Below are 26711 nucleotides of genomic sequence, written 5' to 3' on the forward strand. Positions count from 1 at the left end.
CGGTCCTAACAAGGCCTCATTATGCTCCATATGGGATCAATGTTGCCGTCTTTGGACAGACGTGCTCAAAAGTGAGGTATTGCTCGAGTTATTCAACAAGACGGAATCAAATCATCCCTCTAATGTGCAACGTCCAGTTAAGCGATAAACACAAGGGCGACCACAAGCTGCTTCTGGACCGTCATGTTTTGTCCAAAATGAGTGCCATGTGTTTCCGTTTTAAAACTCTGGTGTGGATTTTCACCTGCAGGGAGAGCTGGGGCTGGTAATAACACTGTAATTACACCTTTAACAACTCCACCAAGCTGTTGGGGACAAAGCAACTGCATGTTTGCCATGAAACTAGCGATGGGCTGGTGAGGCTTCATGAAAGAGTGTTCTCATTTTTCGGGCTTCATAGGTGGCGCTCTTGGTTTGAAGGTTTCATTGAAATGGTTGTTGAAATCAAAGATTGAGCAGCAAATATATGGTCAAGGTCATGTCATTTTGCAGAAGTAAATGAAAGGTGAAAGTGAGACGGAAAGTGCCACTGACGTGGACGAGTGTCGTGGATGATCGATGACGGAGAGGTAGCTTCGAAAGTGACACCAGGGGTCACTGTCAAGACACATGGTCTAGAGTCTCTGGAGTTAGAAGAGTCTGAGAACAAGGTGCAGAAGTTGTCATTAGGAGACAACAAGGACAAGGTCAGAAAATGAAGTCTATCAGAGGGACACGTGGAGAAGGTTGGACACAAAGTTAGGGAGGACAGATGTTTAGTGGACAGGAGGGACAGTGTGGGGACCAAAAATGGTGGAGATGAAGGAGAGGAGGAAGACAACCGTTGAGGTTAAGGATGAATGGGTCATAGAAGTGTGACCAGAGGAAGACAGGTGGAGGATGAGGACTGACTCTGCCAAAAACGGGGGTTAGATGGAGCATACGTTACACGTTAGGGAGCATATATTAAACTGCTTATTCATATGTGCATTAGGAACATATTAGTCTGTGACTAACCGCAATGATCCGTGTTATTAAGCCTGACTATATTGTACCCTGCTCACTGAAACTTACTTTAGACAACCCAGTAATTACTCATTATTCCAAGTTAATAAGCAAGTAATTAGCTTATCTATAGTAAAATATGTTATTGTGGTGTTTTGCTATGGAAATATAGTTTGACATTTTTCCTGACTAATACTGGGTGGATTGTTTCATAGCTGAATGGCACGGTGAAATGGTGCACCGTTCTCAACGTCGTGTCTCTACCTCTCCTCTGTTTCTCTTCCGTCTCCCACCTCTTGCTCTTTGTTTGCTTCCTTGTTCGTCTCACGACTCCCACTCCTCTCTCATTTTCCGGACTGTTTTCCCAAACTGCCGCCTTTTGTCTCTGATTATTTCATGCAATTCCCCCTCTTCTCTCTCTCTGAGGTACTTTGTCTGATTTAATCGAGTTCATTCCCACCTCCATTGTTCTCGTCGTCTCTTATGCCGCTCTCCTCCTCTGGCGAACGATGCCTGTTTGGAGGAAGACGTCGTCTCCTTCGCGCTGCTAACACTCGCGAATAGAGCTGACCTTACAGTGACTCGAGAGTCTGAAAAAGACCTTAAAAGCTTGAGTGAGTGAAGGGACATTTGCAGTACTTTGACCTGTCCAGATCTGCATGTAGGTCTCAGTCATCTCAGACTCTCACTCATCCACCAGGCCACCCACAGGTATCATGTGTCAGTCCGACTGACAAGCCGAGGTGTTTGCTCCTTGACCCGTGACCACAGTCTGCCGAGTGTCATGCCGCTTAGTGATCCGTACTGAGAGCAGTCATTCCCCCTTCCTTCTGCTGGCACCAACTGTTCCCTGCACAGTTCAGTCAGAAAGAATCCACAGGAAAACAAAAGACAAAAGCAAAGCTGTCAGAGTTGCGCTGCATTGTGCTGCGAATTTGATTTAATTTTCAAGCCTCTGAGGATGCGGGCGGAACAAAAGCAGCCGAGCTTCCCTCCCGATGCCTTTCAATTAACCAGTTCTGACATTCAGCAGTCAAAAACAAGGGTTCAATTCGCCCAAGAGCATGAAAATATGGGCTTTTCTGAAGCTCCCCGAGGTATTTGGGGTCATAAAGAAGGCGCGCTGGAGTCCGTCCCAGCGACTCAGCTCTTTCACTGAAGATGAGTTCGAGTCGGGGTTTTTGGACTGGACGGTGGCGCGTGCGCGGCTAACCGAACACTGCGCCGCTAATCATCAGTGTCATACCACTGTAATTAATATTCCTCACTCAGATGACTCCATCTCCGTTCCAGCTCTGTTCGTAATCCGAGGTGTCGGACCCATAATAGGAATTCGTGTCTGAGATTTATTCGACGCACCAGTCGAAGGCGGCGGGCCTGGCGGTGGGCGTGAAGTCAATCACGTTTAATCCTTCAGCAGAGCTCCGGAGAGATGTCCTCAATCAAAGAGTGATATTCACTGTGCCCCGCGCAAAAGCTTTTTCCAATGCTCCTGGGCGCTGCAGTGGCTCTTCGTCAACCCAGGGGACGGGTTAATGTGTTTACTTTTCCATGTTAAAAGATTTAGTCCTGCAGTAAATGCACAGTCGGGCAGTTGCTTACCACTTTCTTGCAAATGGAATCGGCGACATGATGGCGCAAGGAAAGAGACTGGCTGGACGCTGGTGGCCAGGTCGGCACGGCTGCCACAGTAGTTACAAGAAATGTCTCTTGAAACCATCCAGCGCGCTCTTGCCTGCCGCTCCACTCAGAGGATAATATGCCCAGAGGGCTCCTCCTGTATTGAGCGGAACAGGAGCCGCCTCGATTGTGGAGCGTATTCATCTCTTGCCCGCTCCAGGTTTTAATCTCCTCGGCTGCTGAGTGGTCGCACTGGTTCCGTCACTTGAAAGCCACAGTTACCTTTTTTGAGTCTTGATCTTAACCCCTTATAGCCTGAGTGGTTATGGTTAACTACACCATGTATACTAGATATGTCCCTTATCTTTCAGGTACATGGGTCGAAGAAACTGGAAGTAGAGCAGGAACGTAGTAGGTTGCAAAGCGTATGAACAACTTCTTGCAGTAAAAGTTTGGGGTGCGTAACGTCACAAAGGCAGACCTCTAATCACAAACGCGCAAGAGAAACCAGTAGGATCTGGATTAAACCATCAACCAATCCTCAATTTTTGATCATACTGATGGTGTTAAACCAACTTCTGAATTAGGATACTGCGCAGCTCCGTCTGCGTTAGCTAAGTGGTTAGCATCATTAATGATCCTTGAGTTTGTGGTTATTGTAGTTGTATTGTATTGTGGGTTATTGTGAAAATAAACATTTGCTTTTGTTCAGCGTGTTCCTGAATGTATTTATGATGCCCAACAAAAAACTGACGAAAAAGACTTTTATTTCCTTTTTTTTATTACAATACCGAATTTAAGAAAGTGTGCAGTATGACGTCAGTTATCGTAGAGCATTTCAGTAACAGTACATTTTTGGATTATCACACAGGGCTGATGTCAAGGTTGAGTGTCAGGCGGCGGTTGCGGCCTGTTTGAGAGTCAAAATACAAGACTCTTTCACCTGGGGTCACTGGCCAAAAGAGCAACGTTGCAGAGCCAAAATGAGTTTTCTTTGCACAGTATCTTGATTCTAATAGGCCTTGGCATCCATGAGACGCTCAGAAACAAAGAGCTGCTCCTTGCTCCCTGCTCCAAGAGAGTCTAGGGTGTCTCTGGTGTTCTGCCAGGATGACTCCTGTAAGCCTGCCTAGTCAAGTGTCCAACTGGGAGTAAACCCCTGGACACGCTGGTATTTCCCCGGAAAAGCTTGGAAGGTTCTTGTAAAGAGGAGCGATGGAATAATTGATCCGACAAATATGGCGATAAGAAGCCAAAGAGGACCAGGGAAGTGCTATCATTGGAACTGTATCTAAGTCACAGGGATAGAGGAAGAGCCTCAATCATAACGTGCCCTACATTGAAAAGGTTTCACAGAAAACCGCAGCATAAGACTGAATTTGAGTTGAAGGGGTAGAAGGCCAGGGCAACGAATGAGAAGCCTGTAAGACGAGAGAAAGGGCAGCATCTGGACAGGAAGCGTAACTTCCGGCCATGGGAGTTACAGGGCACATCAAGGGAAGGGTGTGGTGCTCGACCCCCGACCCGCAGCAGAGGGGAGAGGTGGAAGAAAAGCCCGCCCTGCGTCTGTGTTTCAACTCGTCCGTCCACTCTTGTGTCAATCACTGTAATTTCCCCTGGCAGATTTGCACCCTCCCAGTTTGGGCCAGCATGACTCGACAGGAGCTGACTGACAGAGATGGAAGGGGATAGGGAGGGAAGAGGTCTGGAATGATGGATGAGAAGAAAAGGGTTCCAAACTGGTCATCCATCTGTGTGGCAACTTTTTCTTGACGTTCCCTGAAGAAGTTTCCTAGTCCAGCTTCCTGGATCATGTACGGTGAATCATATTCCGCAATGTCATCCTTCCAAATCGCACTTCTCCTGCCGCAGGATTTCTGAACTCGGGGAGCCGCTTGCCTCACCTCACCCCTCCTTTGCCGCAACCCCTGGCTAGCTCCATTAGCCTCAGTGCATTGCTCATTTTTCCTGCAAGAGCTCCCCCGGGGCGAGGAGGCAATTATGCAGCAGCTCAGTCGTAATATTTCATTCTCCTCACATTGCATTACTCCATGGCGATGTTGGCCACTAACAGCATCATGTGGCTGGGGAGAGGTTGCTGACAGAGGTGGAGGTGACGGGCCGGGGGGGAAGAAAGTGAGGAGAGGAGTCCGGCCACTCACGACAGCTGCAGAGTCTCTGCATGTTTTTCATAAATTTGAGTGAGCAAAATCAACTGGAATGTGCATTCCGCTTCTACACAATCCAAAATTCCAAGACTTTACTTTCATGTCATGGATCATGAGCGAGGAACACCAGGGAATACGTTCTTGCCCGACGTCATGCAATGCAAGACCATAGCTGTGTTGTCTAGCCCTACTTATTGGGAGTCTGTCATTCATCTTCTTCGGTTCGCGAAACTTTAAACATGTTTCTCTTGACGACATGTAGCCTCACAAACTGAATTGGTCACTTCCTGTTTCACTTCTGTGCATTTAAATATTGTTTTTATGGTCTCAATTGCAGGGACGCTCATATAATATTCTTCTAAACTTGTAACTTGTAGTGGAATTATTTAGGCTCTGCAGTAGTAGCTAACGCCAGAACAAGAAGCACTGTGAACTTAGCTTGTTATAAGTGTCTTGAGATTGACGAAAGTTTTAATACAAAGTGAACGTGGCGCTGCAACGCTTGATCTTATTCATTTCTAATCTTGGCTGCAGGAACAATTTGCGACCTTGCACCATCGTCCTGTTTTCCATAAACAAGATCTCAGGACTGTGACGGAGTCAAACCAACAATAAAATTTATTGGAAATGCTGCTGTGGCATCAGCTAGCATCACCGATGTCAATAACCAGCAAGCATCACTGATGTTGTGCAGTTTGATCTGTTTGGCGATACAATAGAGGGTTTTCACGGCGCGTCGTGAAACCCGGAAGCCGCCATGTTGGAGATACAGAGCGATATTGAAGGCGATTCTGCAGCGTTTCCTTGAAACATGGTGAATTACGGTCGTGTTTTGGGTCGTACGAATTGTTCCCATTGTGAAAAACATTTGGAATTTTATCGACTTCCAAAAGTTCTGACAAATCAATGAGAACAGTGCCAGAAGTTGTCGGAAGAAAGGAGGCACTTGAGGTTAGTGAAGCTGAACCAGGACCTTGGTGGCGAAACTGTGGTTGACATCTGAATATTTTGCTCATTAAAAAAAGAAAATGTATCGCCTAAGGTTGGAGGTATATATTGGAGGTATATTGCACACACACAAAATGGAACATCTAAATATTTAAATAACATTCTCATGTAAGGTGCAAATGTTGTCGATCACTCGGTATAACAGTTCCCTGACCCATCCGCACACCATCTGGTTATACGCCTCCGAACTCCGGTGACATTTCAGATCCTCGCCGGTGGATGGATAATAGGCGAAAAAACAGGTCAATGACATATCAGGATGCGTCACCGACGGCAGACTGTCTGGATTGTCGTTCACCCACGACGACAGAACCAACTCGCACGGGTCTGCACCACCAATAAAGCTCAACTTTTGTGTGTCGCGCATTTTCGTGTTCATTAAGTCCCTCTCTGTATTTTAGCGTTTGTCCATCACACTCCATTCACAGTCTATGGGCATGTTTACAAAGAGTATCTCCAACATGGCGGCTTCCGGGTTGGATGACCCGCTGTGAAAACCCTCTATTGTTGTGAGCTAAAGAGCTGTTCAATAGTTTCCGCTATCTGTTTGTATATGTACTGAATAAATGTATATGACACTGAATGTTGATGTGTTTTTCAAACAGGCTGCTACACAAATACTGTACTGCATGTCGTCCGGCTTGCTGGTTGGAGCCAGCTGTTGGAGATGCTCACCCAAGTCTTACCTCTCCACAGAAATACGGTCCAGCGGTCGGGGGTCCAAGGAAAGCTCGTTGAGGCAGCTGCCCCTGTACGACACGCCGTACGAACCGACGGAGAACGGCGGCGACTCTGACCCGGAGCGCCAGCGCTGCCCCAGAGAAAGCCGACTGCCTCAGGATGACGAGCGACCCCCGGAGGAGTACGACCAGCCGTGGGAGTGGAAGAAGGAGAGGATTTCCAAAGCCTTCGCAGGTTCGAGTCTTGAATGAATTGCTCTGCGGTGACTAGACGAGTAAACTGGGGTTTGCATTTCGGAGAATCTTTTTACATCTGCTTCACTAACGCCCTCTTTTCCAGCACTAACAACTGATTTTGGCTTCTGTAGTGCCGCAAGTCATCCCTCTTTTTTTTCCCCCCCCGTTTTGTGGATGCGCAGACTTTCTCTTTGCTAGCGGCAGGGGATGGTGCATGTGGTAGTAGTCCAGCTCTGGCATGGCTAGCACAGCCATAACATCGAACAGGGCTGTTCCTGGACAGATAACGTCTCGGCGAGCCTCTAGAGAATTGAATGAGCGGATGATTTTGGTGGCCCCCATTTCTCTTTATACTGTTTTCTTTTGTTTTTATCCTCGAACAGCTCTGCTTTGTTATGACTGCATTAGCTACGAGGGCTCAGTAAGTGGAACAGTTCCCCACAGGAGGACGGACTGCACCTCTAAATCCCACACAGGTACCACCCGGCGGGGCTGGGCACTTCCTCTCAACTGTCCTCTTTCCTCACACAGGCTGTCACTTTCTGGATCACATGTTGCAGACTCACCAAGACACAACATCAAAACACCCACTGTGTCATTTTCAACCAAAATGTGTGAATGTCGGTCAAACACAGATTAAAAATAAATGCTGCTTAAATCCCTAAAATGTTACCCATAGCGTATGAAAATAATCACCTTTTCCAGAACATGTTTTATTTAAGTTATCATGCCTTAAAATGGAGGCAAATGATTGTGTTCTGATGCTTGAAATAAACACAGTGCAAACTTCACATTTTTGTTACTCTAAAAACACACTCATGAAACATTCCGCAAAGGCGACAACTGAAAGAAAGAATGTGTAAAAAGCACAGATCAAAGCCACTCTGACCATATCATTCTTCCAGGTTCACTTTTACTTTTCCCATCTGATTTCCTCCCCTTTTCCGCCCTCCACAGTTACATACAACCTCACGCGTCTCAGGCACAGTCGGGTTGAGGTTAATAACCTGAGGCAAGAGGAGTGAGTTTAACTCCTATAATCACAGAAAAGCCCTTTTAGCCCACTTCATGAATCAACCTCAGGTGTGTGTAAAGACTGTTGATTTAAAGTACCTTCCTGTCTACACCCTGAACTAGAGTGAAAAGGTTCATAGTAGAAGTCGGAGGGGAAAAAGCTGCAGTTGTGATTTTTGAAATACATTTTTCTGCTGATTTTTGACACTTTCAATCGTGGGAAATGACACAAAATCATCTATTCAAAACTAAGGAATCGGGCATCACACAGTGTTTCTCGCAGCAGATCCGATAGTGTTCGCCGGGTGCAGGTGGGATGTAGAACCTTGCTGTGTTCGGACCATCACAAACTGAGACAGTGAATGAGAACAAGGCAGCATGGCTCTGAAATGTTTCATCTCGTAAACGTTCGGTAGTTACGCTTCGCAGCAGATGCTGTTACGAGGGCGCAACTGTTTCTTTTTCAAGAAGTTACTCAAGGTGAGGAGTAGTTCTTGGGGCTGCTTTGACGATATACCGCTGCAGGAAACCCAGACATGCGTTTGATAAAGCAGTACTGCCATGGTCTGTTATACAGGGTTAAATATATGGTTCTCCCATGAGGCTTCATGAAACAGTGTCCTCATTTTCAGAGCCCACTGCATGGCACTGTGTGCTTTAAAATCTTTGGATTTGGAAAACCATTTCCCTATTTTTAAACCAAGAGCGCCACCTGCTGATCTCCGAAAATGTGGACGCTGTTTCATGAAGCCTCATCAGCTATAGAAAACATCCTTCTTTTTTTGCTGACTCATTTGGTTTAACGGACCCTGAACTCGCTCGCGTAAATCATCGACACTATTTATATTTGTGTGGCGGGTCAAAACCACCACGATGCTTCCACTGCCATCCTCTCACATCACCTCTCTCCTCGTCTTCCTACAAAACGTCCCTTACTTTTCCTCTTCCTGCAGTGATTATTGAAGAGAGGCCACATGAATCACTTTGCTCCCTCTCTCATTATGCTTCTGTCAAGCGGCGCTGAGAAGAGTTTGTTCAGGTCACTATTTACTAACACATCCATCAGTCAAGTCTCCCGCCACAGACAGTGTCCTTTGTTTAGCGATGACTAATTTCATTTCCAATGCGTGTCAGCGTTGACAAGGGCTGCGGGAGTGGGAAGAGCTTTAAATCGACTTTCAAAGTGCCGTGATTCATCACTTGCTCTGTGTCATGTTTTATTCAAAGAGGAATAATGGCGGACGATTTGGGGAGGACTAAAAAGGAGAATAGTAAGACAGACGTCGACAGCCTCGTCGCCCGCTGCAGACATCAATGGGGCTGAGAGTTTTGCTCTCGTGTGCCGCTGAAGCTCAGATCCTCAGCTTAGCGCTGATTTCAGGAAGTCTCGTCTCAGCAGGGGGCGACTTTTATCCCCACAGCGCTTCGGCGTCTGGAAAACCGACAGTGACATTGTTCTGTTTCATTTTCTTACACGCAATCGCGACAAAAGTTGTGTTGTTAGAACAAATAAACATCCAGTTTTTGTACAGGTGGCAGTTTCCATATTTAACTGCTGAATATGACTATAAACCGCACTAGAAGTCAGGACTATATTATTTTGTCTCGAGTGATCGGCTGATGAGGCTTCATGAAACAGTGTTCTCATTTTCAGAGCTCAGTAGGTTTGAAAATGATGTGATGTTTCATTGGAATGCTTCTTCAAATCAAAATATTATAGAGCAAAGAGCATTCTCTAGAGGGCTCCGAAAGTTTCATGAAGCCTCATGAGCCTGTTAATCGTAAATTGACATTTTTGTCCATTGACATGTTTGGTTTGTCATCAAAAACACAAAGGCGTCACATGACAAGCTCGTTCAGATGGTAAATATGTGGGTGGGGTTTAATTGAATGTAGCCACGACTGAGCCATCTGAGTGAATGAAAACAAAACATGGAATAAGCTTAAAAAAAAAATCTCAAGTTTGAAAAAAACGCAGATGGAATTTCATTTGACATCTTTATTTCACAATGACTCCAGTCAAGAATAAACATAAGAGAATACATGTCTGGAAAATCAGATACTGAGATATAACAAACTAAATACAAATAACTATAAAATAAATGTCACAAAAAGATGGAATGAAATAAAAGCTATTGTAAAGTCTGGATTTTACGAAATAAAGTTGTTGTCACGTTAACTAAATCGAAAAATATATGTAATAATAATAAAATAAATAAATGTAGATTGACTGAAGACAGCCTCAAAAAATATCGAATTTGTTGATGCAATGTCGTGATATCATTAACGTTTCTTAAATTATTCTTTTTCTTTTTTTTTCTATTAATTTTTTAAAGGTCCTTTGAAGAGAAATAATTTTTTTTGTTAAATATTAATGAAAACAGAAGCTAATAACCCGAGCGTCATTGCGACTGGAGGGTTGCAGATAACGTCTCGACCCAAATGAACTCAGCATCTGAGTACATTATCGTCCGGCGAGCTCACTGGCCTCATGAAGTCATAAACACACGTTTATGTGTTTGTTTCTTTCAAACTCCACAACTATCCAGAGGAAGTCACTAAACAGTGATCTCATATTTCTTATTTTCATTGCTGCTGTTGCGCTCCCTGAAAGCAATCAGCCTCCGTAATGGCGGTGTAGTTAGTGGAGCGCTTTATGACGGTGTAATATCAGTGACTAACAATCCTATTAACCACTCGGATCTGGGTGACTGGTTTATGCGCACTCCTTCCTGGTTTATATGCCCACAATAACGCCGGGGATAAAAGCGGCTCCCGAGCAGGAAACGGAGGTGAAGAGAACGACGTTTGACGGTTGTGTTTCCACCACTTCCTGACAGGTTTTTCGAGGCAGGTGCCGCTGGTGTCCGCGAGTCGGTGGACTTGTGGTTTTGGCTAATCGCTCAGCGCTCGCCCACGTGCTGTCAGACTCGCTGCACTCTTCACTGCTTAGAAGGTGATGGATGAGGCTGCAGGCGAGGAGTTCGCCGAAAACCAGCCTGTCGCTATGAATTTGCTCACACGTTTGACGGTGGCTTTGATGTGTGCATTGAGAAAGCCGCGGCGATTATTTTACTGTAGGTCTTTAGGTAGTCGCCGTGTCTTGTCCTCTTCTGGGTTCCGCTGCGTCACAGCTGGAGAGAGTTCGGGAGCCATTGTTCCTAAATCTCTTTGCCCTCTTGTCACCTTCTGACGCCGGGCAGTCAGCCAGCACCGGCCTGTCGTTGAACACCACAGATCACAAGTCCAAGCCTCCCGCTCCCTGAGGTCTGGAGGAGCTCTATGGTTTTTTAATGAATCTTCACAGCGCCGGTGACACCGAAATCTGAGGCTAAAGTCCCCAAATAAATAATTGATTTCTTTGTCAGCGGGAAGGTTCAGAGGGAGGATCCCGCTGTCAGTTCCTCCTCCAGCTCTCCGCAGCTCAAACTCGGGTGATAACCTTCCCGACGGGCGTCTTTCGCGAGTCTCGCTCGTGACCTGCCATCCATCAGCGAGCCTTTCCACGGGTCTTATCTGAAGTCGCTCACTCGCCACATGACAGGAGTGTACGCCTTCCCCGGTGAGCCGGCTTTTTTTGCTGGTACTGCTGAGGGAGGACTCTGTTTTCAAATACCTTGACTCCTGTATTGATCTCCTAATCTCCTTGTATGGAAAAAAGTGAATATTTGGTTCTACGAGAACATTCCAAACTTGAACTTAACTCAGACAATTGGTAAATGACCTGCAGTGGATCTTTAATGGACCAAAAAAAATGGACCATTTTGTGTTGACACTGAGCATTTGAATTGGATATCTGAAACAATTTTGTTAAAGGAGCCTGTTTTCAATGTTTTTGACTGTTTTTCACGAAAAGGTCACTTGGCTACCACTCCAATAACTAAGTATAGATATCTGACATTTACATTTATTTACTTATTTTTGTATTGTTTTGCTTCTTTTTTTTTGGTTCATGTTTTTTTTTTGTTTGGCTTTTCTTTTTATTTATTGTTTAGGATTTTTTTGTTTTTATTTCCTACACTTGGATAAACGATGGGTGGCATTTTTTCATGTGTTTTTAATTTTTTTTATTATTACTATTATATAAGTGTAAATTCAAATTTATGAGTGATGAACATGTACAACACTTTCTGTTTCTTTTTTTAATCCGATTAAAAGATCTAAGTAGTAGTAGTAGATCTAAAGTAGTAGTTTTCTTTCGTCATTTATTTACATTTTTGAAATTATATTTACCAGTTTTCTTTTCACTCCTTTTAAACTTAAATTTTCAGTTTTCCGCAACATTTAGCAGTTTCTGACGTTAACCATTAGCCACCTACTACGTCCCATAACTGACGTGACTGCTGAACATGACGATAAACTGCACTAGAAGTCAGGACTATATTGTTTTGTCTTGAGTGATGGGCTGATGATGCTTCATGAAACAGTGTTCTCATTTTCAGAGAGTTTGAAAATGATGTGATGTTTCATTGAAATGCTTCTTCAAATCAAAATATTTTAGAGCAAAGAGCACCCTCTAGTGGGCTCTGAAAATGAGGACACTGTTTCATGAAGCCTCATGAGCCAATTGATCGTAAATCGACATTTTTTCCATAGACGTGTTTTTTTTTGTCGTCGACAACGCGTGAGTGTCACATGACCAGCTCGTTCAGCTGGCAAGTTCAGTTCGGTTTCAAAAGTAACACTCTGTATACGGGGAAAATGGGAACATGCATTTAAAAAAAATGTAATTCCCCGTGGCTCTGGACCTCAAATACATTTCCTTGTCTCCATTTTAAAATCTCATTATAAGGCGCAAACACGACAACCTTCCATTTCGTCGTCCGTCCTTTTCTCTTTTGTGATCAAAGAGTGGGGAAAAAGCGCCAGGCTCTCCGTCGTCTCATCTCCGTCTTCTGCAGCCATTTTCACCTCAGCATTCATGCGTCATCTCTCTGAAGCACTGAGGGAGAGGGAGCCCCTGGATCCAGGTGCCATTTCCATTCCTGCACTGGCTATCTCTGGGATGACTGGGATGCAGACGCTCCGGAGAGTCGGCGCCTTTGTTCTTCAGCTCCGCGCTTTACATCAACATGACAATCATCAACTTGTTCTGAATATGCATGCAATTAAGCGACTAAATTAAGCAGAGCCAAATTAAATGGCAGAGGTGGAAACAAGCAGCCGGTGATTGATGCTGCCGCGCTGTTTGCCGTGATTAAGTGTCACGGGCTAATGAAAAGGCGGGTAAACAAATACCTGCCGTCTAAAAATAGACTCGGCGGCAACGCGGAAACTCCACTCGACTGAAAAGTTCAAAGGAAAGAGGCAGCGTGGAAGATATCCAGGCAGACTTTGCTTTGTTTGTGGGAGCGGAGGCGGCCACTTGGAGCGTCGGTGACGGTGAGCGGCCGTCGGTGCGCCGTTCACTGTCCTGTAGTTTAGCTTGACACGGAATCATTTAAAGCTCCAGGACCAGAGGGAATGGTGCGACTTGTTTAACACCCATTTGTGCTCCCAGACCCGTCCATTTCAGACAATGTTATGGTTGATATGGACTGTTCTCACTTGCATTGCCACAATTTTCCAGACCCAACTATCAGTCCCTTGACTATGAGCTGTTTATTTTTTGGATATCCCCACAGTTTTATTTAATTTTGCTGGATATATACTGTTTTTGTGGATTTTATGTTGTTGGTTTTTTTTTTTGCCATGTTTATTTTTTAAAACTTGCCTTCGTTATTCAATGTTGTTTTATGCCAATATTCATAATTCATAATTTTATCCACAAGGGTTTTATTTGGTATTTCAGCTTTTTTTTTTTTTTTGCCTTTTTTGCCGTTTTGTGAAACTTATTCCTTATATTCCTTTCACAATTTCATGAAGGATTATGTATTTATTGTAGCACATTTTTTCCAAGGTACATATGGCAACCAATACACATTTTTACCTTTGTTATTCCTTTCAGCATCCAATGTAATAATGAGGATTACTATGGAGGTCCGTGACAATATTTTATGTATTTATATTTTATGCTTAATAAAATAGCTACTATCTACTTTTTAATTATTCTCATGATACAGTATATTGTATGTATACTTTTCATCTTTGCTATTGTATTACTGAACATACATTCTTCATCAGTACATGTCAGTTTACTATATTAATGTTGCTGCCCTCTACTGTTGCACCGGAACATGGGCTCAGATTTGGCTCCCTTTACCATCCAAACACGTCTCTCTTTCAAGTTCACCTTGTGTACATTTGTTCTATTTTAGTGTAGATATTTTTAATTGAGTATCATGATCATGGCAGACCACTAGACCTACTTAGAACCCAAATTCACCCGTTCACCTGCTGGAGGATCATGAGCCACTAGGGGCGCCTTGCTCAATGCCAAGCATGTCCCTACCTGGATTCAAACCTCTGACCATTCGTAGCTACGTCGCCCCTATAGCTAGAAATCAAGACTTGTGAGGGACAGAAGCTGATTTCCGTCCTTTCACCGCTTCATCTCGACACACAAAGTGACGGACGCTTCGGTCGATGTGCAGTCATTAATGCCCTTTATCCCTGAACCAACAGACAACACTGTGTGCTCATGTGGACAGAGGATTATGGAGATGAGACACACCATATCGATCGGTCTCTGATTAGATTCGTGCGGATTTACGCGTGAATCTACGTGTGGAATGATGGAATATAAATATGCCAATCTTTAGAATGTCAGGAAAAACTAGATGCTGTTTGCGTCTGGCCTTATCGACTCTTTTACACTGGTCACGCGGACGATACACAACATGCTCATGAGGAGCAATATGTGTGAGTCAGACCAGTGCAGGGCGAAATTCTGAGAAGATTCAATGTGACAGGCGAGTAAATGGCACGGGCTGAATCTCGCCGGAGACAGACTGGTCACCGTCTCCCCAGGTGAAGTGAAGGCTGGACAATTGGGAAGGTCAGAAAGTCTGTCTGACTCCTGGTGAAGAAGGAGTCGTTCTTCCTCTGAGATTAAAACTCCGACACTCATTTCACATCGCAGATTAGCGTGTAATTGTTTTGGATGGAGACGGGCCGTCTGCAGTCTGTCGCCACACAGAGAGGACGGAGATGTAATTTGGACAGGGGTGACTCGGATCCATGCGGTTTCACAGGCGAATAATAGCATTTAGCCGTGTGACGACGACGACGCGGGAATTGTTTTTTAATGACTGTGCCGCAGCTCCAGGTTTGGCGACACTTTTGAACGACAGATGGTTTGCTGTTTGCTTTGTCCGAGCTAATATTTGCTCCTAGGTTACAAATTTAGATTTTTGTTTTTTTTTTTTTTTGAAAACTTGACTCGCTGTCCAACCATCACTACAAAGTCAATAAAGTAGCTTGATATTATACTACAAACTGATGCACTACAATATGGGAGTGGGAGATACACATTTGGGGCTGGTGGAAAAAGGTAAAGTTCAGCAACAAGTCACTCCTAATGAACCAGTCACAGCCCAGATTTTACTGTGCGGAGAGGGAAAAGTCATGCGGAGAGGGAAAAGTCTTTGACAAGACAAAGTGAAATGAAGGAGAAACTGGTCATATCTTTGGCTAGAATTTACAACTCTGCACTGATAGCTCCTCGGAAAGATCTGATTCAGCTAAAGACAGCAAATCTTTTGTTGCCGTAAGAGACTTTGACCGTAATAGCTGTAACTATGTCTCTCTTATCTGCCATGTCCGCCATCCACTGAGTTTAGACTCACCCCCATTACGCCTACTTTTTTCATGCACCTTCAGAGCCACTTGTCTGACATGGTCGGCTTCATCGCAGCACTTTGTCTCCAGCCAACCAGCGACCACTCTAGTGCAAGTCACGCAACAAGTGTTGCCTAGACTTTGGCCGACTGTAGGTGTGCAGTCAGACAAACTGTGATGCATCTCACAGTCCTCCTTATTTATGTGGTAAAACATTATTGATTTTACATTTAAAATGTCCGCTCAGAACCAGACACACCAGACAGGGTATGTAACAATGGTCAGTCGTCCACTGGATGCGTTGAATACTCTGGTAGTATGTGATAGTAGTGGCACGTGCAATATTCTTTGTCCAAAATTATGATGACAGTGATGTCATTTCTTCTGTTGATCCCAATATTCCAGTGCGATGGGATATGTTTCGCACTACTACCCACGTTCTGTCTACACGTAGTCAAGTCAAGTCAAGTCAAGGATGGTAACCTGGTCTTGCTTGGGGACAATGGGGACTGACTAACCGTCTTCCATCCTGCCCAAGAGAGACCTGCCACCAGGGCTCTTGGACACCTGGTGGTTTGACTGGTCATGACTGAGTGCAACATTCCGAGCCAAAACATTTCCAAAACACTGAGGCTGGAATGTGTAGGTATTTACCCCATAGACCATTAATACCAATAAGACCAATAATGTTAGCTCTCCCAAATTGTTAGTCTGTACCTCCAAATGTTCCGTCTCCTTGTGGGAAAAAAAAAAAAATCAGTACGCAAAAGCAGAACAATTTTCTCAATGTCATGTTCTGTCTTAGTGCCTGGGCTTCTACGTCTGACACGTTGCGCTGATGTCTAAAATCATCTCTCCTTTCCCAGAGTCAAATAATTCCGTCTGTGACCTCGCATGGCTGATGTGAAGGATGATGCGCGGCATTGCTGTCACTCCGATGTCTTCGTCGGCATGTGACAGACACCTCCGTCGCGCTCCACCATGGGCTTCTTTTCATTTTTCTCTCCGATTCCAATCTCATTCCTGATCCATCAACATTCGGGGAGATTGATGAGTCGGCCTGCTGAAAATTAAATTGAGGGTGGCGCAATATTTCATCAAGCTACAGTCCCATTTTTAAGTGAATGCCGTTTGGGGCCGCTGGGTTAAACTCGTCTGTGTCGGGATGAAGAGAGATCACAGTTGAATAGCCCCATGAAAATATGACTCTCAATAAATCCTCGACCGCATATTCATCATGTCCTGGTCCAAGTCCTGAGCAGGAGCTGGTCCGGCAACGTCCGAGAGGAACGTACAGTAGCTTTGGTCCGGCTTGATCAACCATTACATATTTTGACTGCAGTTTTTAGCAAAATGGGGCCTTGTTTTTTATTCCTGTGGATGTGTTGTGACAGTTGCTCTTGTGTGGCACTTAAACCTGGTCGATAATCCGAGAGATTCAGGTGGTTACTCAGTGGCTACTTGAGTCACAGAGTAAATGTTGTGGAATGTATCGCTGCTGAATGGCGACTTACCGGGTTAAATGCGACTGCCTTCTCAGTAGTATTGGGCTAATGAAGCTTCATGAAACAGTGTCCTCATTTTCAGAGCCCTCTAGATGGCACTGTCTGCTCTAAAATCTGATGAAAATATTTGGAAACCTCACATCATTTTTAAATTGAGGGCGCCACCTACTGAGCTCTGGAAATAGGACACTGTTTCATGAAGCCTCATCAGGCCATCGTCACTCCTAGCCCATTGTGTTCAGCAACCAAGTTGTCTGAGTGGAAATGAGGGGGTAAAGTTGTCGTGATTCCTAGAGTAAAGTCAGAGATTGACTAACATGGGGGTGATACAGCAACTACAGGAGTGACTTGAGGAGTCCTTGAATCTTCTCCTGAAGTGAGGACACTGGATAAATCCAATGCATTACCTCAATTCATGGCTAGATGAAGACTCTATACTGCACATTTTGGTTCTTTTGAAGCTTTCAAAACTCAAATTATTTTGTGGTCTTGTGGAGGACACCTCGGCAAAGTCATTTTCCATCTGGGGGCGTGTGCTTTGTTACACTTAACAAAAGCTCCATCTCACCTCAAGGATCCTGATCTCTCTCTAATCCCTCCTGTGATTGAAAGTCTTTATCTCTAGATCAGATGGAACTGCGAGCGGAATGAAACACACAACTTTCCTCCTTTGCAGAGCCGGTGTTTTCATCCACAGCTGCCAGTGATTCTTCTTCATTCGGCTCCTTGTGTGAAGTTTCACTGGTTTTCTCTCCCTCTCTCTCCTGCCATCGCTTTTTCCCCCCCGATTGTTTGTGCCTTTTCCTCGCCGTCCCTCCCTCACCCCACCTGGCCGACCCTTGCAGTAGAGATTAAAGTGATCAAGGACCTACCGTGGCCCCCGCCTGTCGGGCAGCTCAACACCAGCCCACCTCCCACCGTGGAGGAGCTGGACTCTCCCTCCCAGACATCTCAGCCCTCGCCGGGACAGACAACCTGTGACCAGCACCACCAGGGTGGGTGTTGGTGTTCGTGTTGTCCGCCATCTCCCCCACCCCTCCATCCCATCATCCTCTTAATCCGTCCATCCCTCCCCTCATCCTACATCCATCATTTTGGTTGTGCCTTTTATATCCGTTTCTCCTGTTTAACTTGATCTCTTCTTTTTGTCAGTAAATGCAACGCTACAGTTTTACACATGCGGAATAGGGCAGTTCAAGGTGTCTTGAGTGAGCGGGTTGCAACTGCATGTCCCAGAGTTCTACAAAAGTCATAGAGGGACGGTTGCTAGTCAACGTCTTGGCCGAACACGTAATAGCATAGGCGCCGATTCCATGGGCGTTTTGCGGCTTGAGCACCTGAAGAGAATGTCAAACACCTGCTGTGTTTTCTGTGTGCTTTAATTTCTCGGAAATGACACATGTCTCTCCTCACAATCTCACATGTATTTCTATCCGAATGAATGAATAAACGCACTCCGTAATGAGGTCTAGAAACATGACAGGTCCAAAGGTTGTAATAGCTAATAAGTTTGGAAGACATTTGGCTCCAAAATGGAGAGTGCCATCACAAACACGACAATGAAGCTTCTGCTAAAGTTGTGAGGCGTTGGGCTCGCTTGCTAGCATGTCAGGAAGGTGCAACATCACATTATATGCTCACAATTCTTAGCAAAAACATCTAGAATCCAATGGCTTCTGACTCAAAACACATGTAGGCTTGCACCCAGGGTTACCACCATGTTCATGTTGTGTCTCCGATCAATGTTCCATCAAAGTTTCAGTGGGTTGACCGGCCCTTGCAAATTCTTGCGGTGTGAGTTAAGTTCATGAGCCAGGACACTGACTATATGTGTAGCAATGGGCTATTGTTCCGTTCAAAATAAATCGATGGACCACCTTTTGCTTTAAACAGATGCTTTTATTTTGTGACTGTGCTTTACTTCCTGTCCCACTCCAACCTCTGCTGACCTAGATATGAGCATTTTTGCTTTGACTCTGGCAACTAAAGAAGCTTTTGATGGATCAGGGATCTCTAGAATGGTTATCACTGGCTTCCCAACATCCACACAACGTAAACACTTTGTGTGGAAACTTGACAAAAGTCAAGGTACGCTGTGTTCAAACAGTCTGAAAAGTAGCAACGTCTGCTAATATTTAGAGACATCAGTTAAGGAGGCACCTTCTTAGGACGCCTTTCTGGTGAGGTGCTACTGTACGAATGGGACACACTGAAGAGTCTGTGTCCTAGTTGGCCTGGGAACATCTTCTCGGGAGGGAGGACTGGGCCTCTTTACCCCAACTGCTGCCCGTGTGGTGGATGGATGGACATCATTTAAATTATCCTGTACTTACTACTACTGCTACTACCACAGATATTTGAGAAAAGTGTGACATTGGCTCCAATAGATAGTCCAGAAATCTAGCCCTGAGCAATGATAATTCCGTCTTGCATCTGGTTTGAATGTGTCGTACTTCCAAAATAGAACAGTCATTAGTTTTAATTGTGCGGAGCTGCCGGCTTCTGTTCGACCCCCACTTCCTCTTGTCAACATTCTCCAAACTCCCTCCGCGCAGCTGCCTCCCAGGAATCTGAAAACTCATTGGAGGCGATTTCTCAACACCAAACATGCCATTACTGTCTCGCTGAGCCAACTGGACGAGAAACGTATCTCGGCGTAGCACAACACGGTGTCCGTCGATCCGTCCCAGCTGTAATTATCGAGGGAGGGGGAGAGATAGACGTGTAGCAGAACTAATGCCAGCGCTGGGTTTTCCCCGGCAGAGTGGGAAGACGTTGAGTGAGAGCGTGTAAAAGGACGCCTCCGTGCTCGGTGGGTGAGGACAAGCTGGAGAAATGATATATGTTGGTAAATCCATGGGAACGCTGCAGCGATGTGACCGGGTTTAAAATCGGCATCCAGCTGTAAAGCGATCCGCTGTCTGAGCCGCTGTGGCCGCCGCTACATCTTGTAGGGTGAAAGGTCACATCAGCATGGGAAGGATGCCCTCGCTGACCCTGTGACTACTGTTACACTGAACTCTGAGGCAGGACCGGTGATGTCACTCAGAATGTTGCAAAGCATAAACATGAGCCTTCGTAATGTTAAAACTGAGGTAAAACCTTCAAGCCTCTGCTGCAGTACCTTCTTCCTGACTCATTCATGACTTTATTTGCTGTATATTTCTTCACATTCTGAGCACAAAACCATGTTGAGAGCACAAAGTGATCTGTTTCCTTTGCACTGAAGTTTTCTTTCTCAACATGAGCGCTTCTCATGCTCAGTCTTTTGCTCCCACTCGGCTCAGCTGGGTTCACATCCCGGCATCACCGATACAGGACGTGCTTTTGTGGCCAGTGAATCTTCCTGGGTGTTACACTTGTGTCTGGCTAAAAGAGACGCTGGCCGAGACGCTGGACGATGAGATCCTTCGATAGCAGCTTCTGTGTCTGTCGTCTTGGTTGTCCCTGTTAACAGTGATGGACTTGAGAGGAGGAGTCCTACGTAATCTTTAGCTCCAATTTAAGTAGATCGTCGTCGTGTTCCTGTGGAGAGAAAACACTTGAGTTGTCATTGTTTGAGCCTGCCTCCTGCACGCCTCCCTAGTGTGGTATTCTGTACAGCTGGAAGAGGAAGAGGCTGTGTTTCCGTCGACTCCCAAGGGAGGTGCTAAGGAGAGGGAAGTCCGGTCAACTGCTGCCCTGTGATCCAACTCAATCACGGGTACATAGATGCATGGACTGATCTTAACTCAGCAAGTACTTTCATGTTGGTGGTTTGCCAAGATGAGGTGACCCAGCCAGAGGGGTCATCAGATCCTTCAGTGCAACTGACTGAGTGAGAGTCCCTTGAAATCTTTATAGCGTTCCTCTTGGATCCGCCCCTGGTGAGGTCAGGGGCGGATCCAAGAGGAACGAAGAGACAGCAGAGTCTCGGTTGACCTGGGATACACTGAAGAGACAGCAGAGTCTCGGTTGACCTGGGATACACTGAAGAGACAGCAGAGTCTCGGTTGACCTGGGATACACTGAAGAGACAGCAGAGTCTCGGTTGACCTGGGATACACTGAAGAGACAGCACAGTCTCGGTTGACCTGGGATACACTGAAGAGACAGCAGAGTCTCGGTTGACCTGGGAACACCCTTAGTTTTCTACCAAGGGAGGCTTCTAGCTGGTTGGACAGAGCTTAACTAAACAGGGTGTTTCTGGTTTGGCAAGATGAGACGCTCATCCAGGCAACCCAGCAAGAGGGAGGCGTCCATTCATTCAGCAGCAGACTGGGCTCCTATAATCTGGGTCAAACCTATTATCCTGACTGATTGGGAGCCCTGCAATATCTAGAGGGCGTCACCCAGCCCACGCCCCTGCACCCCGACACCTCCTGGTACCTCAGAGCACCTGATGGTTCCATGACTCCAGTAGTGGATCATTTTTTGAGTGGTGATTCCAGTTGCCTCGGAAGAGGGAGGCTGTAAATGACATCACAGTTATCGAAGTCAGAAAAAAGGTAGTGGCGCGTGGCGTGTTCGGATACGCTTTGCTTTTCCTGGATACTGTGAGTTGCTTCATGACCTGGTGGATTGAAGCCCTGAAGGAAATCTGTGGACGGGTTTCATCAGCGCACGCTGGTGCGAGAGTTATCATCCGCATTCACACCATTGCTGCAGAAAGTCATTGATGTGGTGTTTGGTTTTGTAACAGGGATTACAAAGCCTGCACCGATGTATCACAACTTCAGATGGGGTTTGTTCCGATTCTCATCTCTTGGCACAACAGCAATGAAAATCTGGAAAAGAAGATTAGCATGGCATCAGCAGCTACTGGCTTCATAAATGCGCTGAAAGCTGCTCTGCTCTAAGTTGTTGGCGCCCATGAGGACCACGGCTGTCTGAAGCGTACGAGATTCTGGACGTGACCATCTCATCATTAATTCAAGGCCTTCACTGCAAATCTCTCATCTGCATCTGAATGAAAGGACTTTTGTCTCTGTATAAATCACAAAGCCTAATTTATTAATTCATTTTACATGAGTTCTTTCTTCTGCCTGCTTTTCTTTCTAATCTGCTGAGACAAGCTATTCAGTTGTTCATTGGCCCCACAGAAGGTCATACCATCTCAGAGTTTCTCTGTAGGATTAAGACAATAGACGCACGTACATTCCACGATGATCAAGTCACATGAGTGGATGGCAATATTCAATGTGGATTTCTGATAAAAGGGAGAGTGATGATCTTCAGGGTTCATGTGACTCTCACTGACCAAGTTTTGCCCCTGGTTCTTCCCTCAATTGGAAAGATCTGAGTCTCCAGTCAGTTGCCAAGCTCCAGTCCATGAGGCCTGGAATGTGGAGCATCACCTCTCTGGCTGGGAGGAAACTTGAGCTGTTCTGTGGCGTTTATTTCACCCAGTTCAAGATCTAGAATCGATTTGTTCGAGAGGGCTTTGAATCTCTTCCTTCCTTGTGTTACCGAGAGTCAGAGGCGAGAAGCTCGCAGAGAGCCCCGGTTTCAGAGCGTGCTCTGTGTGTTGTCTGTCAATAAAATCTGTCTGTCAATAAAATCTGATTTTTATCAGCCTAATAAAGGCAAAAACATGTGAGTTATCAAACATCTGCACACATCGCGAGTCCCGGACCGCTGCACTCCGCTCCCATTCCCCAGCACCATTTTCCTGCTGCTGAAGCTGCACACCTCAGTGTCCAGGGAGTTTGAGAAGTTGTTTTTGAATCATGTTGTGTGGCCAGACAGCGATCAGACCCTTTACTGTCCGGCATCTATCATGTTTGTGTGGAGTCGCGCTGTACACGTAGTTTCCGGCATCTAGCGCCGAGTCGCCTGAGGCAAGAAGCTCACCCCACATGGAGAGTTCCCCGATACAAAGTGAAACTCTCCAGCTGGGATCAAGTCCGCGGCCAAAACCCGACTCGCTTGTGTTCCCATCTCGGACTGAGCCGAACGCGCTTGCTTTGCTAGACCCAAATGGGTTTCCGTGCCTTCAGTGACAAAGTCTGGCTGGGAGCTTGTGCAGAATTAAACTCAGCTTTGACTTAAAAACGGTTTCCAGCGCTGATATTTGTCAATGTTTGCTGAGAGACTCTGGAGAGGAGGTCCTCCTCTTGTCAGCTGCCGCCTGACTGACAGCCCACTCTGATACCCACGTCCCATTTGAAGACGCTTTCTTCGCCACAAACACACATACTTCCACATTTCTTTGTGTACGTGTGCTTCTCTCAGGCTTCCTCTCGGGCCTTTTGTTCTCGTGGCGGCCAATCACCTTGTCAATCTCCTGTCAACTCGGCGAGTAAATCTGCTCCCTCGCTTCGACGTTCAGCCTCTCAACATGACTCGGCAAGAGCTAAACGCCTGCCGAGAGGAAGGAAAATCAAAGCTGACGCTGTCCTGAGCACCATAGATAAAATGTGGCAGTGCTTCATCCCTGGGCCTCGCGCCGCGCCTGCCTCGACAGGAGAGGTTGATGTGTTGAGCTGTGTTGAGAGGAGCCTCTCCAGCCAGTTTGGGAGCGAGGCGGGGTTAATCAAGGTCAAACAAAGACGTGATTGTGCTGAGGAGGAGCGATGCACGAGAGCTGAGGTCAGGGAGAGATGAAGTGGAGGCGAAGCAGATGTGACTTGCTGAGTTACAACCTGTTTAATCCACTGATGTGAGCAGCAATATGGTGTTTTGTCAGCACTCAGGATGGTGGTGACGTGGTGGGGCTGGTTCTAATCCTGCTCTGTCAACCACCGACGCAGTGTGAAAGTGAAGTGTATGTTTTGTATTTTCTGGCTGTGTGAGAGATGTTTTTGTGCTTCAGATTTTAGAGTAAAATAGTAGAAAAAAGATAAAATAGATAGATTTATTCTCAAGATTTCTCTCATGATGACGATCCTAAATACATCCTAAATCATCGCAGTTTATTTATTTATTTTTTTTATTTTTTATCATATTGATATTGTGAAAGCATTTTGAAATCAGCATTGGATAAAAACTAAATGTTGAATAAATAAGCAAATAATCACATCAAAATAATCCACTTCTATATTTAGTTAATAAAATACATTTTATGTGGTATGTACATCAAGTTTAAAATAATTCAATAATTCAAACATGAATGAAAATATATTCTGGTCTTTAATTAATTATTAAATTTTCACATTAAAATGTATTGAAAAAAATAGATAAATTTTTTTTTTTAACTGCAAATGATAAACTAAATAAGGAAATTGCCTTCTCAAAAATAAAAAAAATGAAAAATAATGACAATAACAATGATGACAAATGTAATAATTATTTTTATTCATTTATTTTTAGTGACTACGTTGGGCTGAGACTTAGACTTAGACTTAGACTTAGACTTTCTTTATTGTCATTGCACAAAAACATATCACTATATTATATTATTACTATATATATATATGTATATATATATGTGTGTGTGTGTGGAGGAATGAGTCCTGTGGTTTCAGATCTGACTGGATGGCCTCTCAGACTTCATTATCCTGGTCACACGTTGGTCTTCATTTGAAGCTGAAATGTGACTCGGAGATAAAGACTCACTCGACTGCTTCCTCATGTTGTGATCCTTCAGCTTTGACGAGGATAAGTGGAGCCAACATGCATCTCCTTTGTCCCCGCGGTCAGTTCCCATGGCAACGCTGTTTATCATTCTTCCTCCTGAACTGTATGATGCGCCTGCCAATAGTTCACGCCGAGTGGAAAAGTACATTTCTTTCACGTCGGGGTTCTTCCAGCCGACTGCTGCGGTTTCATCGCCTAACTAATCTCCACCATGACAGGAGCCTGATCTGGCAGCAAACATCGGACCCCAAGGAGACGAAGCTCCTGAACACGATCTAGCGTGAGGTTCAACCAGGATTTACGCAGCTGTCAAGCCGCGGCGTAATCGCCGCAGTCTTGGCTGAGTGCAGACCACCAGATAAGAGCGGCAGCCAGAGTCATTTGGACTAAGCACTTCCAGGAGTTCACGTGTGGGAAGCGGACTGCAGACGTCAAATGTGTCTCAGCCACTCGGGGTGAGAGGACTCAGCGGACAGCTCACCTGTCCATCTCAACCACATGGCAAAGAGAGCTGAGCCATGTTGGTGAGAACATGTCAGTCTGGAAACGCCTCCATATTCCCAGAGAAGACCTTCCAAAGGGTGTTTCTTGAGAGAGGGACCATTGGGCTTCTTTGCTCTGACTGCTGCCCCCACGACAACTCATGCTTTCTCCCATGGTGCCGGGCGTTCCAGATGAAGGGTGTGGTTGACCTGCCCAGCAGCGGCGCACGTTCGGACGCCATCTTCACTGAGGGGCTTTAAATAGCTATTGACACGTTATTACATGTAGAATGGAAGGAGCGCCATCCCATGGCTTACCGAATCCCAACCTCTGTCTGTCTATTACTGTCTATTTCGTGATGCGCTGCCTTCGTCGTCAGTGTTGGCCGCCAAATTCCACTTTCCCATTGTCAATATATGATGCTACGGGAGTGTAGATGTTTCCTATGGTGGATTTTCGGGATTTTAGGGTGTTGTTATCATTGGAGATTTTATTGAACCGAAGGAGCGCCATCTCATGGCTTACCGAACTCCAACCTGTGTCTGTCTATTACATAATGCGCTGCCTACAGCATCAGTATTGGGCGCCAAATTCCACTTTTCCATTGTCAATATATGATGCTACGGGAGTGTAGATGTTTCCTATGGTGGATTTTAGGGACTTTTTTTTTTTGAGGGCGTAGTAATCATTGGCGAATTTATAGAACGAAAGAGCAGTTATTTCGAGTATTAGTTTGGGACTTAGGACAGAACTAGATGTACCAAAGTGATTTAACAGGCTGTGATTTAAGTCACTCATTTAAGTAATAAGTTAGGAAAAGCATTTGCAGAAGATGCGTCAACTCAATCACACACGGTACCAAAAGTTAACCAGGTCCAAGTTGTTGGAGATAGGGTTTCCTTGTTGGCCTCCGATTCTGAACCATGGTGGATTAAATGTTCTTCTTCCTGAAGCCATTTCCGTCTCAAAAGCAGAACGTGGTTGTCCTGTGTGAAAAACCCCTAAAGCCTCATATGAGCCACTCAAACTGCCTCTGCAGACCAGAATCCACCCAAAATCCCTGAGTTTGATCGAGAACATTTGACCGCAGGAAGTCATCTTTCTGGTTGTCAGTTATTTTGGTATCTGTTCACTACCAAGTCACTTTCAGTTTTCACCAAGTCAGTTCAGTTTTGCATAACATTAGGAAGTTTGCTTCGTTCAAAATACGACGCATGCATTTCAGATTCACCGCACATATTCAAGCAGCAACTTTGTTTTGTGGATCATCAATTGATTACACATCTGAGAGTCTAGTCGCTGCTGTAATGATTCGAAGCAAGTTTCTCGTGATTGTTCATTAACATCTGTGACTCGTGAAGGGGATGGAGACAAGAGTTCTCAGTTCGATAATAATACACACTTGTTAAAAACGAGTTTCTGTCGAAGGATCCAGGAATACAAAAGAATCAAGTTACTTTTATTGACTGAGTCAAGACGCTGAGCTGTTGGCATCATGTGACTCGACGTCTACACCTGAGAGTGAAATCTGCAGTTTGACAAACAAGGCTCTTTTATTGGACTTGATATGGTTGAAGTCGTGTTCGAGTCTTCTCAAACACAAAGCAGGCTATTTTAGTGTCACGTGACTTCAGTGTAATGAGTCTTTATAGCCTCCTCCATCTTTGGATTAAGACTCCGACAGCTGTTGCTTTAGTTGTTAGCTGTGTGTGGGAGGCGTTTGACTGTTCTGACGG

General features: G+C 45.3%; 1 protein-coding gene across 4 annotated transcripts in view; it reads left to right on the top strand.

Annotated features, from left to right (window-relative positions):
- LOC128759667 (SH2 domain-containing adapter protein F-like) overlaps positions 1-26711 on the top strand; it is a 113039-nt gene that overhangs the window by 77256 nt on the left and 9072 nt on the right. Inside the window, exons 3-4 of one of the 4 annotated variants that reach the window (XM_053866803.1) lie at positions 6477-6695; positions 17784-17930. In XM_053866803.1, the coding sequence (XP_053722778.1) occupies positions 6477-6695; positions 17784-17930 (366 nt within the window). Of the gene's footprint in view, positions 1-6476; positions 6696-7080; positions 7174-17780; positions 17931-26711 lie in introns of all 4 variants that reach the window. The other 3 variants (XM_053866804.1, XM_053866802.1, XM_053866805.1) reach the window with 3 other exon arrangements.

The sequence above is a fragment of the Synchiropus splendidus genome, chromosome 5 (assembly GCF_027744825.2).
Source record: "Synchiropus splendidus isolate RoL2022-P1 chromosome 5, RoL_Sspl_1.0, whole genome shotgun sequence".
NCBI classification, from domain to species: domain Eukaryota; kingdom Metazoa; phylum Chordata; class Actinopteri; order Syngnathiformes; family Callionymidae; genus Synchiropus; species Synchiropus splendidus.